The sequence below is a fragment of the Elgaria multicarinata genome, chromosome 1 (genome assembly GCF_023053635.1).
Source record: "Elgaria multicarinata webbii isolate HBS135686 ecotype San Diego chromosome 1, rElgMul1.1.pri, whole genome shotgun sequence".
NCBI lineage: Eukaryota > Metazoa > Chordata > Lepidosauria > Squamata > Anguidae > Elgaria > Elgaria multicarinata.
The window spans coordinates 55,989,814-56,005,617 of NC_086171.1; the positions used below are offsets into that span (position 1 = coordinate 55,989,814).

Here is a 15,804-nt window from a genome sequence, read left to right on the forward strand (position 1 = left end):
GGTACTGGAGTCGGCGCTTATTAACGAGTGCGCATGCGCGTTTATCTGAGGTTGAAGAAAGAGGTGAATATTCTCATTGGTTTCTTTCTTGGCGCGTGACGTAGTACTGAAAAGACTACGGCGCTTCGAACAGAATTCCCTCCCCCCTATAGATACTTAACTCTATGGTGTTTCCACTTTCTTCCTCTCATTGGCTATGAGACGGCACGAGGCAGACGTCAACGTCATGCGTTACGTTTTCCCTGAAAGCTGATTGGTGCAGAGGCCATGCGTGGAGTCCATCCGTAACAAAGATGGTTGCCTTTTTTTTAAAAAAAATTAAACTGACGTTTGCCGGTTGAACCCCGTGTGTTAGCAAAAGTTTGCTGTGAGCGGGGAGGGCGACGGCGACGGCGACTTGGGGATCGGCATGTCCATTTTCCACGATGAAGTGGAGATTGAGGACTTCGAGTACGATGAGGAAACGGAGACCTACAGCTATCCGTGCCCATGTGGGGACCGCTTCCTTATCATGCGGGTAAGCGGGGAAGGGGTGGGTGAGGAGGGACTGAGTGGCTCGGTCGGTCCTTTCTGGCTGTTGGGCCGAAATGGAGGCGTGAGGTTGCCGTACTGTGCACTCTTACTCGGGAGTAAGCCCTACTGGACTTGGTGGAACTTACTTCTGAGCCAGCCTACACGGGGTGACTTGTAGGAATCTCGGGGTGTGGCCTCAGTCATCCACAAACCCTTGTCAGTTGTCTCTGGACCTGTGCTTCAGGGCCTTTTCTGTGTAATCTGGACGTTACCAGTATAGGAGATCTGCTAACCTAGAGCAATGCTGCATCCAGGAGTAACTCTGCAGCACATACATAGTCCTCAGTGGAAACATTTGAAGCTGGTGGTAACCTTTCTTGTAGGCTGTTTCCTCTGAAGTTCGTACTCCTGCTTTAACTAGGGTGACCATATGAAAAGGAGGACAGGGCTCCCGTATCTTTAACAGTTATATTGAAAAGGGAATTTCAGCAGCTGTCATTTGTATATATGGGGAACCTGGTGAAATTTCCTCTTGATCACAACAGTTAAAGCTGCAGGTGCCCTGCCATCTTTTAAATCTAGTCACTCTAGTATAGCTCCTGCAACTTTAACTGTCACGATGAAGAGGGAATTTCACCAGGTTCTCCATATATGCAAATGACACCTGCTGAAATTCCCTTTTCTATGCAACTGTTAAAGATACAGGAGCCCTGTCCTCCTTTTCATATGGTCACCCTAGCTTTATCCCATTAAACTTTATTTTTAAAAAACGTCTATGTTCCACACTTTATGCTACTTAAGATTTCATAGTGGTGTACAACCAGTTAGTTAAATTGTAGAAAAATACAATAATAAAACATAAAAGTCCTTAAAACTAAAAGTTTGAAATTAACTGATACTCCCTAACAGGCCAAGGAAATGCTCAGCTCCTTCAAGAGTGACTAGTGAAAGGGGTCTGGATTTGGCTTCATGTTCCTCACAGATTCCGTGGCTAGGTATGGCTTTGTCTTGTCCAGAGGATGATAGGTTCTTGTCTGACATTGCAGGAAGATCTGGAGAATGGTGAAGATGTGGCCACTTGTCCAAGCTGTTCACTCATAGTAAAAGTCATCTATGATAAGGTGAGAAGTGGGCAAGGACAAGTGTGTTTGCCTTGAGTTATGTTCTGGGGGAAGTAGCTTATTTTTTGCCTTTTGCACACTTGTATGCATTGTCAAATATTACAAGAATTCATTGCATCTCTTCTGGTGCTCTAGAAGTAATTAATAATGTGATGCTATAACAGATGTACAGGTTATGTATTCAGTTTGTGCTCCATGGTATATGAGGAAGGGTTATCTCCATTTGGCAAGTCACATTTAGTTCCCATTGAAATCAATGGAATGTAAGTTAGTCATGACTAACTTTTCCACATTGATTTCAATAAGATCCAAGTGTGAGTAACTTAATCTGAATCTAATCCATTGTCTTTAGTTTTCACTTATTCTCTACTGTATTTTAACACATATCTCACCTCCTGACCATTGGTGAAAACATGTAACAGAATTCCATAGCACTCCTCTTGCTCTTAAAGACTAACACAGCTTCTCTTTAGAACTTGATGGTTTTGTACCGAGGCACATAGTTTACACTTAAGAAGAAGCCTGCATTGTTAAATGAAGTGAATCTCTGCAAAACAATTTATGGCTTTGGAAAGTCTTTACATGGATGAAATCCTAAGCACACTTATTAAGACCACGTCCCATTGAACTTGGTAGAACTGAATTCTAAGTCAATATTCTTAGAACTGCACTGAAGTATGTGTCTTTGCCTGTATAGGTAAAAATATGGCAATATACGTTTATTTATTTATTACATTCATACCGCCCTATAGCCGAAGCTCTCTGGGCAGTTTACAAAAGTTAAAAACAGTAAACAGTAAAAAAAAGTATACAAAATTTAAAACCATTACAAACATAAAAACAACAGTATAAAAACAACAGTAGAAGGTGGCCTACGTAAGGACTTCTTTATTCCATATGCCAACAAGCTCACTTCAGTAGATGAAAGAAATGTATAATATCTGGAATAGGATTACTTTAGGGTAAATGAGTTCTTGGATTGCTCTCTATTTATTTGACAACTAGTTATCTAAACTCATGGTATTCCCATTGTAGTCTAACCCGGAAGTACAAAGTGAATATATGGCTGCTTTAGTTATTACCTCCATCAATAATCTTTCCTCTGCCTTCAAACCCACTAGCCTATCTTACCTGCCATTCACCTGACAGTATTGAAAGCAGGGGGCTGTTGTGATGTGTTATGACAACAGCTAACATTTGGTACAAGCAACAGAGATTGAAAAAAGCAACTGGTGTTGGTAGAAGCAGTGGCAGGGCAGTTTACCCCTCCTCCCTTTGTTGTACCGTAGACCACTTGATGTTCAGCAGATGGGTACAATTACAAGGGAAAGAGGGATGGATTTTTCATCTGCGAGGCTGAACTAATGCCGTTCTTCCCCTGAAATTAAGATGTTCTTTATATCCAGCCCTATGCATGCTTACTTGGAAGTCAATTACATGGAGTTCAATGGGACTTCATACCAACAAGTGTGTGTTGTATGCAACCACAGTCTCAGAATTTTCAAAACTTCCCTATGGTCAGAGCCTATTCTGTCATAATAGGGAGGAGTCGTGGTTGGGTAAGCATATTTTAAAGAGATTAAAGAGAAACACAGCTTTTTCTGGCAGTTGTTTCTCTATTATAGTAATATTTACATATTAAACAGATGTTTATGTCTGATTAGAGCTAGTCTGTCATTAATATATAAATGTAATAATGGGAGCAGGATGATTTCATCACAAAGCTCATTCTTCTGATTGATGATTTCAGTTAAAATATGAATGGTTTTTTTTTCTTATTTTAGGAACAGTTTATGTGTGGCGAAGAAGTCTCGGCACCTACAACTAGCAAGGAACTGGTTAAATGCTGACAGTTGTTTGATAAACTTTGCTGATCTTGAAAAATGTTGTGGCGATGTTTAGCAAGAGACACAAGGACTGCTTCAGTAAAGAGAAAACTGATGTGTTTGTGTGCATAAGAAGATCTTAATATTTAAATATAAAGAATAATTTTTCAGGAGTGAGATTGAAAATAGTGACAGCCCACAACACATGAAGATGTGTGAGTGTTTATTCCAAATCTAGCAAATACTTGCAAATTATCACTGGCTCTTGTACTCTTCGATTCTTCATGGCAGTGTGCAGAACGTGAACCACTGGGATCTATATTACGAGCAAGAAGACTTTGTCTCATGCTGCTTCCCGCTCCCCCACCTTAAAATGTGGTCTGTCTCATAGGCCAGATTTGTTGAAATCAACCTTGTTCCAATTCTGTTGTTAATCTTCTCTTTTGTTTAAAGTTGTATCACACCAAGCTGTGTTATCCAGGCAAAAACATATTTGACAGTTCCATTTGCCTTAACTTTAAGCAGACGAAACTATGTATAAACTTGAAGTGTTAGTCTTTATATCTACAACATCAGCTACTGCTCTTAGTGATCCAGTTACTTCCACTTCACAGACATATATCTGATAATCTCGTCACTGCCTTGCTTACTCAGTTTAGAATTGAGCTTTTCAGGTGTCTATTCTACCTTAATGGTTTTTGTTTTAGAAATAACTTGTACAGAATTCACTCCAATTTGTTTTTTCTGGACTCTCTACATCCAAACAACATGTTCTAAAAGGATTAGTTATGTCCATACAACTACAAAACATTTAGGCTAACAATTTAATGTTTAATTTCTAATCTTGGAGTTTGTGAACAAGCACATTTCATTTTGATTGGCCTTCAATGGTAACCCTCTACTGGAGTTTAGAGTATTTAAAATCAAGCAATCTGTTTAACTTATAATTGAACACAATGAGTTTATGCATTTCTAAGACTTTTGAGATTTACTTTTGACCAACAATTTATCATCAATTAATGCTTTTCTTTATTGTTTAAATACATGGGTTTCAGCAGTTGCTTTTGGTGGCCAACAGGTGGCACTGAAATATTGTGTTCTTTTGTGGACGGGAATATTTAACAAATATTTAATTTGCACTTTAAATTAAGATTAAGTTCTTATTATTCCAGTAGGCAGAATAGCTATTGCATCATCAGGTTCCTAGTATACCTTTCCTTAAGATGTCATAGGATCGGTTCAGACAACGCATTATTCAACAGTGGTTTTAGAACTCCACGGTGGAGTTTTTACCCCACCGTTGAGAAATGTGTCGTCTGGTGGGGAAAAACCCCACGCAACAGTGGAGGGTTTTTTTGGAAAATACTCCACACAGAATATTAACACTGTGTAGAGGAGAGTTCCTGCACAACTGTTGGGTTGTGGGCTCTATAGAACTTTCCCCATCCCTACAGAGTTGTCAGGCAAGAGCAGCTGAAACCCCAGGCACTCTTGCCCAGCTGGGCTCTATAGGCATGGGAAAGAATTGAGGAGCCCCGATTATGACATCCCTGGATAGGGTGCCACGATTGTGGCTCCCCAGGTGTGCCCAGGGACATGCACATCCCTTTGCCCATCCCCTAACCCACAATCATAAAACGACGAGAGATATCTTTCCTTCTTTCAGCACTGTTACAGCACTCTGCAGCTGGGTGTCCTTACTGAGTCCATCCCACTGCAGGTTGCTCTAGTCGTTCTGAAAAGAGGAAGTGGCTGATAGATTGCTTTTCCTCTGAGGACCGATCCACTCTCCACTCCTAGCAACAAGCGGCGGCACCTCACTGCAAAATGGATCCATCCACCAAGGCTGTCATCTTCCTTCGGTGGATGGATCCATTTTCCATAGAGTCCAGAGCTTGTTGCTAGGGTGACAGGTGTGTTGTGTCTTTCGGCTCTCTCCCCCACTCCGCCCCTCCCCATGGAATGGCAACGCCCCGATATGGTAAGCGGGAACCAACGCCACCATTCATGGGGGAGGGCAGAGAGTGAAGGAGAGAAGACTACCCCACACACCAGGTGAATGCCACCCCACAGACAACTTCTACCATGTCACTTTAAAGTGACATGCTAGAAGTCCACACCACTCAGTCTGTGGGGTAGAGTTCACACCAAAGTGTTGTCCGAATGCGGCCATAGTATCATTGACCTGTCAGATTGGTTCATGCGGAACGGTTGAGTAGCTGCATTGATATTCTGCTTGCTGTTTTGGCAGTAAAGCTGAGGCAGGATTGGGACATTGTTTATCTTCCTTCATTTAACCTTTCACTACTATAATACATGACAGTTATTTTAAAATTTGTTTTCATTCTGAAATAGTTTGACATAAGGGATAGCTCTGGTTTATGAAACCTACAACTACCTACTGAAACAACTTAATCTTAAATGTGGATTTCTTTGGCAAATATGAAAGTCCTGTATAGGTAGCAGTGATGTGAGCTTATTGGAAAATCTTGAATCGGAATTTTTTTAATGCAAATTAGACTAATTTGCCTACAGCCTTTTTATTGGAATCTTTGCTGATGCTGTAGAAAGTAATCTAATTTAGCATGTTTATTTTATTTCTATTTAGTAACCAACACCATTTAAGAAGTACCCTATGTTATTTTTTGGTCACAGTACACCACAAGTATTTGACCTGAGATATTTGAGGAGAAAAAACTAAAGAATACTTGTGATTTAAATGTTATATTATGTGGTGGTTTTGTTTTTTTATTAGAATATAATAATATAAATGAGGAGAGTTGTTACTCCAGCTGGTATAGAGCAATAAAACTATTAATATTCTGAAATGCTGGTTCTCCTCTACTTTGATTTCAAGAGACAAAGCAGGCTGTGCCTGTGGCACGAGTGCAGGAACTCGAGCTTCCGGGCCAAATCCAGTCCCCCAGGCCCTCCTGGAAGGCCATGCTCCCTTTCCCTGGTCCCACACACCAATTGTTTCATGGTTTACCTGCTTTTGTGCCATTTTCCCCATTCTAAAAGGTTGGAATGCCTCTCCTAAGGGTTATTTACTGGCTGAAAGAGCTTTAACCTAAAATATTCTTGGCTGGGGAGTTGGCCCCATCTGTTTTTCCCACTTCAATCACACCCACCACTGGAATGCAGCCCCCAAGAGCTCCAAAATGAAATTTGGTCCTTAGGCTGAAAAAGCATTGTGGTGTACGGAGACAACCTGAGTAGGTGAACTCTGAACACACGTCATTTAAGAGAGCTTGTAGTCTTCTAGTTTTAACTCTCAGTAAGGCTGCAGGCATTAAGACTTCTACAGAAAATTGCTTGAAAAAGTCTCAGGCGCCAGGTGGTAAGCAGCACTAGTTTATGGTAGCCTGAAAAGTGTCGATCAGGCCAAATCAAGACAATTTTATTGCCTGAGGTAAAGCAACAGACGGCAGTCTACTAGCAAGTCAAGGTACTTCATACCCAAGATCAGCCAAGCTATTTTAGAATCCAAGGCTGAACCTCTGATAAGTATCTCTCCTCTCAATACAACAAAATTATTAACAATTTGCTGCCCTTTCATGACATGACACCACAAAATCAGCAGCCTGAGATGGCAACCTTGCTGCTTAATAGTAGGGACTGTAAGGACTAAAAAGAAGGCTGTTTGTACTAGTTATATGGAGCCGCAACTTGTCAGCTGTCCTTAGCAAGACCAGGCCCATCCCCATCCCCATCCCCATCCCCATCCCCCCTGCATTGGAGTGCTTTGAGAGAAGGCTTTTATCGGGCAATTGCCATGCCTCATTCATGATAATTGGTGGTGGTGGTGGAATTCCAGAAGGCATTGGGCTTCTCTACATTAAAGAAAAATCCCACACCATTACCGAGCTTTCTTGTGGAGTCTTTCTGGGATTACACTGGGCAAAATACACATGCTTCCCCTTCCCCCTCTTTTTGACCACTTCCTTTGTGGGGAAGTTCCACATGTTCCATTTATCCAGCCAGCAAATGGTGTTGCAACATTACAACAATATTGCGCTATGTCAGAATACACAGCTCTTTGATGGCAGTGTATATTTGTTACTGCATTTTCAGCAAGTTAAATCAGCGGAATAAAGCTAAAAAATTGTGGGAGAGGCACTGGAGAACAACAACATCATGAAAAGAACCCACAAATGTCAGTGAGTCACTGATCTTGATTGCATTACATAAACTCCATGTGAAGGAACCTACGCCTTCCATTTTTAACTCTCCTGCGTTTTCCCATTACCACTTCCACATTTTTCTTATTACAGAAAATCAGTTAAGCAGGGAGAGATGGAATAACTGCATAATGTTTTTGTTTGGTGGTGCTAGGTCTAGAAGCACCCAAGATATGTTGTGACGGGGAAAGATTCAGCAGTTGAATTTTGATTTGCCACACAAAAGCAAAGGTGCCTGCCAGGAAAAGCGTCTCCCCTTTTGATTGATAGACATTCCCAAGCTGCTGAGGAAACATTCCCTGAATTCTCTCTTAAGTTTTTATTCTGTTAATGTCACAAACTCAGGAGTCTCATAGCTAATTGGTAATTTGAGAAAACATTAAAGTACATTCAAGGTTGGATTTTTCAGAATGCTTTAGAGAAATAGCGGTTTTCCATAAAAGAAGTTGATAAATTCACCAATCTGAGCCAGATAAATTCTGCCAGTACGTTACCCAAATGAAAGGTCTTCCCAAAGGAGGTTTTGACAGGTTGCCAGGTTAAGCCAAATTTAATGTAGAGGCTTTATCTGCCAGCCCCACACAGATCGTAGAAGACCACCCAAATGTAAATTTTCCACTCAATAGGGCCAAGTTTTCCTTGCTCACTTTAAAAAATATTGTAGCAAGGCTGTGTCCTTGGTTTCTTTCCATACCAAATAAAGCAAGTGAGTACTTTGTCTCACTTATTCCACCCCCTTTTTTAATGCTGAGACAGTTCTGTCAGTAGCACCTGCAAAAACAGCTTCACTTTTGATGAATTAATCAAAGTCTGTGCAATCTATAATGTCAAGAATATAAGTTTCCCTTGAACTCACATTATATAACAAATTAGGAGACATGTAACTCAGCATGGTCAACAATATGAGTTCAAATCTGAAATACTTCAGATTATATAAGGGCAGATTATATTAGGGCAGGATCTACTGCTTTATAATGGTATTGTAATGCACTGACAACTGTTTGGGGCCCATTGACACATTCCATATGCCATTTCCAAACTGCTTTCGTAGTGATATATCCTGCTTGGTGTAGATCTGGCCCAAATTTACCTCAGCATAAAACCCTTCTCAGACATTTGGCCTCACTGTTTGACATTACACACTTGTTTGACATTGTATTGGTATGTTGGAGGAACCTGGAGGCCATATTTTACTATATACATATTCCTCTTTTTAATCCTTGGCTATATGTATTTCTTGAAGTGATATTCTTTTGTCATGGCCTTTGGCTCGTACAATAAACTTGTGGTTCTGATTCTGACATTAAACTGGCAGTAAAGATTGACCACCAGCTTGCCACATCTGAGTATTTGGATTTGATCCTACCCCTTGCTGTGCTCCTTGGGATTAGTGGCAAACAAGAACTAGCAAGAGAAAATTTACTCAGGATAAATGCTTTGTTCTAATGGTGTGGCTAGACAGCTCAGAGAGAAGCCCGGGACATCCAGTTTGACACACCATGTGGTTATTATTACCACGCTCGGGTCAACTTGGGGAAAGCTAACTCAAGTATGAAGTACCAGGCACGTTGTTTTAGCCAGGCTAGTCCTACTATAGGGCTCAACTTTCATTTTGGTGCTGAATCCTAACTAGGGTGGATGGATCCAATTGTGAAGAGAGTTAAGTAGCCACCTCTGAGGCTAGAAATCCTTTTAATCTGTTTGGCTGAGATTTGCAGGTTGTGGTTGCAAACTGCCAAGCAACGTGGGGTCAGTGAAAATACCCTGACCATGGTGGATCTCAGATCACTGCTGAGTAGTTATTTGTTAACATATACGATATGGCCCATGTATTGTTCTGGGGTTTGCAATTGACAATGGTCCTGATGCTGTTTTACATTCTTAGGAATGTAGAACAAAAAAAGAGAATTTAACAGAGAAGCTGGAATAATTAACTTAGAACAATAACATATGCAATAGATCACGGAAGTTTAGTTTTGCCTGTTATAAATGATAAGACATGGTGGCTTATTCTAGAAGGAAGTTTAGCTTGCATACTATCTGTAACCTGTACAATTTTGTTGTAGGTTTCAAGGGCAAAATTATGTATTTGTTACATCTATATCCCATCTTTCCTGCAAGGAGATCAAGGCAGCCACAAGATTCTTCTCCCCTCCCGATTTTATCTTCATGACAACCCATGTGAGGTAGATTAGGCTGGGAGATAGTGCCTGGCCCAACCTCACACAGAAAGTTTCATGGTTGAGTTGAGATCTAAACCTCAGTCCAACACTCTAGCTACTGTACAAGTTTGTTTAGACATTGTTTTGTCGTCCCCCCCCCCCCGTGGAGAATTCTTATAATCATAGCAATTTCCCCTCTAATTTTCTTTTTCTTGATTGTGCAGACAGTTCTGAGGATTACAACCTGAGCTTACTTACTCAAAAGCAACTTTGACTAAGTTCAATGAGATTTCAGAGAGCTTTGGCTATTGGGCGGTATAAAAATGTAAATAAATAAATAAATAATAAATAATAATGATATTTAGGATTCCAAATTTCATTGAGACAGGGATGCTAAAGTACTTTGTACAGGTTAATAACAAGAATAGATGCTCCAGTGAAGTTGGAATGGAACTCCATTAAGTCTTTTTTCCCCCTCAGCTGGCATGGTGTGAGAGGGAAAACAGTAGTTGTGGTGTGGAGGAGGACGGTAACCACTCTAGCACCTTTTAGGTGATTGGCATGTCCGGAGCTCCTGTGTCAGGTTATGATATGCTTTTGGAGATCCTCCTGCCTCATCTACTCAGGGTTTTACGGCTCTGAGTGGGGATGCTGTGGGCAGTCTCCCCACACTCTCAAAGTGTCATGTAAGAAAGGGGGTGGGTTACCCAACTCCTGGCTTAATAGAGTGGCTCGCCCTTAAAACCAGGCAAGTAGCCTGAGATTAGGACATATTGATTCTCACACTTTTCACATGCAGATCCAGGGAGGGGTTGAATCTCCTTTGTTGTTAAATAAAGAGGCCCTAGTTTATCCCAGTCTCTGGTGTCTGTGAATTTATTCCATGCTTCCTTCTCCACTTGCAAGTAGCTCAATTATGCTGAAAACACAGTGAGGAAATCTGAATCAACCGGCTTTGTACTTGATAGATTTTATTCAAGGACAGACCTCAGGGAAACCTTCCAGATTCAGCTAACAATGCAAGCTAGTAAAGTCCCATTGCTAAATGTTAATGTATATTTAGTCTTCCAAGTAGCAATCTTGAATATGATATTTCAGTGACCTTCGCGCAAATAAACTGAGGTATAAATTACAGAGATGAGGTTTACTACTTCTTTCGTGCGTCTTGGGTCCAGCTTCTATAAAGATGCAGCCGGTTTTTGTTGTCCTTTTTCTTGCCTCCGTGTGTCTTGCATCAGCCTTTGATAAAAGAATTATCAGGGCTAACGCTACCTTCTCAAGCAGAAGTAGTTATGACTCACTAACAGTTCCTAACGGAGCACGTTGGGGTGATTGGGCATGGGTTGAAATGTGCCCAGAACAATCATATGCCATTGGCTTTAGTATAAAGGTAAATATAAGTGATACCTCTTACAGTATCCTTATCACATGCTCAGGTTGATTTAGAGGATTTCAAAATGTCAATAACCTTTTTTTCTCTTACTGTATTAGGTGGAGGAATATGGAGGAGGAGGTGTCGATGACACTTCACTCAACGGGATCCGCTTATTCTGTTCCACTGAGCATACCAACAACATTATGTATACCATTGAATCAAAGAGTGGACAGTAAGTTTAATGATCTCCAGACATCTCTGATACACTTGATTTTATGTTAAACATGGTGGCAAGGCTAGAAAGGCTCAGTTAGCCTTCAAAACTTTGATACTTGCATATTTGGTTCATGAAAAGAACTACTGCTTATAATGATAAAACAATGTAAAGAAATAAATTCTGTGTTATTCCTTATAAAACTAATAATGGAGGAGTTGCCTAACTTATTTAAATATTTGGGGGCAGGTCACTATATGATAAACCACAAATTTTCTTTCTTTCTTTTCACTCAAATCACAAGTATAAAATACCACCTGCTACAGTGACAAATGTGAAAACCACCCAGGTGGCATTCAAACAAATGGAGGAACATTAGCTATGCCGGGATTAGGGATGTACAAATTTTGTTAACTTTGGCATAATCAGATTTGTTTCTACTAGAACTTCATTCTGCTTGAGCTAATTCATCTTAGCACTAATGTGCATTAACTAATGTGATTAGCACAAATCCCCTGCAAAGTGCAGAATTGGTCTGCAAGTCCACAAAGCCATTCTTCTTGGAAATCACTGCAGAATCTGCAGGTCAGATTCATAGAAATCCAAACTTGTTTGAACTGTTGCAGATTAACCCAACATTGCTAGCCTGGTCCAAGCTGTGATAGCTGAGGACCTTGATCTAGGTGCTTCTCAGTGGGAATAGAGGGGCTTTGGATCCAGTGGATCCAAAGCTGCTTCTGTCCAGCCCTCTATTACCTAGCTTTGGAACCTACCATTTGCAAGAAATCCAGCAACATTAGAATTGGAGCCAGGGAGCTTTCTCTGCACATAATGGGGGTCTCCAAGGTGGATTCCCTGCCCCTGCTGGTAGATCCTCGTGGAAGGGCACCTATGCTACATCCTAACTCCCTTGGATAGCTGTCTGTTGGGTTTAGGATTGCTCTGCCAGCCTAGATCCATCCCAGTAACTACAAGGCTGGTGTGCAGGTTGACAAGCATAGAATTTCCACTCTATTATTATTATTATTATTATTATTATTATTATTATTATTATTATTATTATTTTCTATACCGCCCCATAGCTGAAGCTCTCTGGGAGGTTTACATAAGAGTAAAACAATTAAAAACAATATACCAAATTTAAAACCACAAGAAATGCAATATACACAGAAACGTACATCTAAAAACAGCTATAAACAACTTTATAAACAACTGTAAAAACAGATCCAGGACCAATGAAGCTCATCACATATTGCTAAATGCCTGGGAAAAGAGAAAAGTTTTAACCTGGTGTTGAAAAGATAGCAATGTTGGCACCTGGTGCACCTCATTGCAGAGATCATTCCAAATTGGGGGGCCACTACAGAAAAGGCCCTCTCCACCCCACTTTTTTTCTCCTCCCCCTTGTTGCTGTCTTCTGGGACTCCCTTGGAGTAGGCACCCAGAAAAGGACCTTAGATGTTGAATGTAGTGTACGTGTAGGTTCATGTCAACGTCTTTCAGCTTGAGTATTACTTGAAGGTAATAAGAAAAGACAAATTCATTATCATCTGTAAGTTGAGTTTCTATCATGTTATTTAAAAGCAACAACATGTTACTCTGTTTCTGATTGGCTAATACAACAGTTAGCGGGTTGCCTTGTTTAATGTGCAAATGAATTTTTGTTCTCCATATTTTAATCATTACGTAAAGCAACATGTGTTTATTCATTGTATCTACTGTAAAGAGACATGTTCTGGTGATATGTTGATTAACTAATTCTTTTTAATCAAGGAATTTACTATTTTTAAAAAACGTATTTGCCATATTTAAACAGTTTTCAGTTTGTTCACTCGAGTTTGATACCGAATGCAAAGGACATCTGAATGATTAACTTTGATCTAACACATTTCCCCTATAAACCTGTGCTAAAAGAGATTGTTTCTGCATACTTGCCTTCATGCTACCTGCCATCCTTTATATTACCAATGTGAGATGCTTGGTTGCTCATACTGAAGTCCCACATGCCATCACTAACCTCCCTGAGCAGGATATTGGGGGAGGTGCTGGGGATGCAGGAGAAAAGGAGAGCTGAGACTCAAGAATGCCATATTCCACGATCAGAACTCTACCTACATTGCTCTCTACATCCTAGCTAATGATTCTGCCAGAGTTGGTACAATTCCACAATAGTTAGGTTTTATGGGAGTTTGTAAGAACTTGTGCAAGCTCTTGCACAAGCAGAAGAACTTATTTAGATTTTGTTCCACTTTTCCCTCACAATGCTCTAGCACAAGATGTAAAACAGCCTTTCCATAAGTGGAAGACAACTTCTGCACGTGCAAGGAGATTTTTGGATCTAGCACGCTTAATTTAAAAATTAAACGTACTTCTTCAAAATTACTATTGAGTAAGATGTAGTGTTGCATGTAACAGGAATATTACTTACCTTTTCATTTCTTTTTCTAGGTTTGGACATTGGTCAGGGATTAGGTGGTGCCCACAGAATGGTGTTTTGCTCTCCTTTCAGCTGAAAGTTGAACCTGACCAAGGACCAATACTTGATGACACAGCAGCAAACAACATCAAATTCCGTTGTAGCAATGGTCTTCCCCTAGAAGAAACTGGTGGTCTTTTTGGTGACTACAGTGAGTGGAGCAAGCCCTGTCCTAAAGGTGGAATTTGTGGCATTCAAACCAAGCAGGAGCTATATCAGGGCATTATGACAGATGATACATCACTGAATGATGTTCGCTTCTTCTGCTGTGAATAAATTCTGTTGAATCCAGTTTTCTGTTTTTCATGATCAAACCACTGTGCAATGAATATGCATTTGTTTCTCAATTGTTGTATTCCACCCTCAAAGCGTCTTTCAAAGTTCAAGAGGAAATGTTTCCTAAGTGCTCACAGCACAGAACTGCTGAATAGATAGCATTTTTGTGTGTACAGGAAACACAATGGGTTGCATCCAACATTACAGAAGAGTAATATTTCCAGAAATCATTAATTCATTTTTATAATGATTGGTGTATGTAATCTGTTTCCACATCTCACTCCAGATCCCAATTAAAAGCAGGTCGGACACAACCCAAAGTGAATCGAGGCTGATTCAGAGAGTTTCGAATCGGCTTCCGAAGCAGTTCAGGGGGTCCCTGCACAACCCTAAAAAAGGCTCATTCTGGAATGTGCATAGTTAGTAGAAAACACACCTGCCATTGTGTGGCAATACTTGGCACTGGCTTAGTTGAAGACTTGCCCTAATTTTTATATACATTAAATCTGCAGCTTGCGCAAAATGCTGAATGATTTTCATGCACTCATCTGAAATACCTAATTGCTGTTGCAAATTATTCACGTCTATGAGCATCCAAGGATAATTTTCACAAGATGTGTCAGTATAGCTAGTCACTTGAAGTAACACTAACTGCAGATATGAGATGATCTCTAACAACATTAAAAAAACTTTTCCCTATCTCTTTTATTATTGACATCTGAAATTTTCGCTAGAGTCGTGATTGCTAATGTCATCATTCTTCCACTGGTCTGGACTCTTTTCCAGTTTTCTGCTCTCTGTTTCTACCACAGGTTATCACAAGGTGTTCCATTCTCTTTCATGGGCATTATCTTTAAATCTTTCAACATTTTATTTGTGACTGATGCAGCTTCTGTTAGAGGTAAATATTGCCTGTAAATAACATCTTGGTCCCTAATGAATGCAGGGATAATCTTGTGCATGCTGTGTAGCTGTCATTCATGTTCTTAAACCACTTATTCTGCACAGAGTTTTTTAAGGATTTACTCACACAGAAACTCGTAAATGGGTGAGCATGTTTAAACCATGGTTATCTAGTCACCATGGTTAGGAATGGTTCACACGATACACTAAGTCATGGTTCACACAACATGCTAAACCATACTGACCCTGTTCAGGCAATAAGCTAACCTATGGTGGTTAAGTGCTTTGAGCTGAACATTATGGCTTATGCAGGATTTAATTCAGGTGAACATGGCAGACTGCAGCTGAAGTGTGCAGGAGCAGTATTTGAGGTAAAACACGTGCTAAAAGAAGTTTCAGAGAATGTACATTTTAGAGGGAAGTGGCAGGGTGGTTGTAGGGTGGCCATGACATCATGTGTCCCAAATGCCCCTGAAGTGCTTTCCCTCCACTCCACAGTAAATCACATGTGTACATTGGCTCCAGGTCTATTATTTACCATATTTCCTTTAAAATATTAGGAAAGCCCCATTAGGAGCCCCATTTCCATGTATTCTAAAGGAGAGAGCAACAAATAACACACATGCAATTCACAGCGAGATTACCAGGGAAAAGCATGGGAGATATCCTGGAGGTTGATGGCATCATGTAAAGGACCCACAAACATCCGTGAGTAGCCGATCATGAGTGATTCTAACCACTACATCAGTTTGCTTGT

The 15,804-nt window shown here is 40.4% G+C and overlaps 2 protein-coding genes across 3 annotated transcripts; both read left to right on the forward strand.

Moving 5' to 3' along the window:
• Window positions 1–340: 340 nt before the first annotated feature.
• Window positions 341–6,288, forward strand: DPH3 (diphthamide biosynthesis 3). 2 transcript variants are annotated; one of them, XM_063128734.1, is made up of 3 exons: window positions 341–517; window positions 1,530–1,634; window positions 3,419–6,288. In XM_063128734.1, exons 1-3 carry the CDS (start codon window positions 410–412, stop codon window positions 3,482–3,484), a joined length of 279 nt encoding a protein of 92 aa, XP_062984804.1. In that variant the 5' UTR covers window positions 341–409; the 3' UTR covers window positions 3,485–6,288. The 2 variants fall into 2 exon arrangements, with proteins under 2 accessions (XP_062984804.1, XP_062984812.1); XM_063128742.1 differs by having other exon boundaries at window positions 357–517; window positions 1,560–1,634.
• A 4,701-nt stretch (window positions 6,289–10,989) lies between these two features.
• On the forward strand, window positions 10,990–14,159 carry LOC134400389 (vitelline membrane outer layer protein 1 homolog). Its single transcript, XM_063128724.1, has 3 exons — window positions 10,990–11,193; window positions 11,295–11,410; window positions 13,841–14,159. Exons 1-3 carry the CDS (start codon window positions 10,990–10,992, stop codon window positions 14,142–14,144), a joined length of 624 nt encoding a protein of 207 aa, XP_062984794.1. The 3' UTR covers window positions 14,145–14,159.
• The last annotated feature ends 1,645 nt before the right edge of the window (window positions 14,160–15,804 follow it).

Bases quoted from the DNA above. Each gene is read 5' to 3' on its own strand.
- DPH3 (XM_063128734.1), top strand. From the start codon at position 410: ATGTCCATTTTCCACGATGAAGTGGAGATTGAGGACTTCGAGTACGAT. The intron at 518-1,529 runs GTAAGCGGGGAA...TGTCTTGTCCAG, and splicing joins ACCGCTTCCTTATCATGCGG to AGGATGATAGGTTCTTGTCT. The intron at 1,635-3,418 runs GTGAGAAGTGGG...TTCTTATTTTAG, and splicing joins TAAAAGTCATCTATGATAAG to GAACAGTTTATGTGTGGCGA.
- LOC134400389 (XM_063128724.1), top strand. From the start codon at position 10,990: ATGCAGCCGGTTTTTGTTGTCCTTTTTCTTGCCTCCGTGTGTCTTGCA. The intron at 11,194-11,294 runs GTAAATATAAGT...TTACTGTATTAG, and splicing joins CCATTGGCTTTAGTATAAAG to GTGGAGGAATATGGAGGAGG. The intron at 11,411-13,840 runs GTAAGTTTAATG...TTCTTTTTCTAG, and splicing joins ATTGAATCAAAGAGTGGACA to GTTTGGACATTGGTCAGGGA.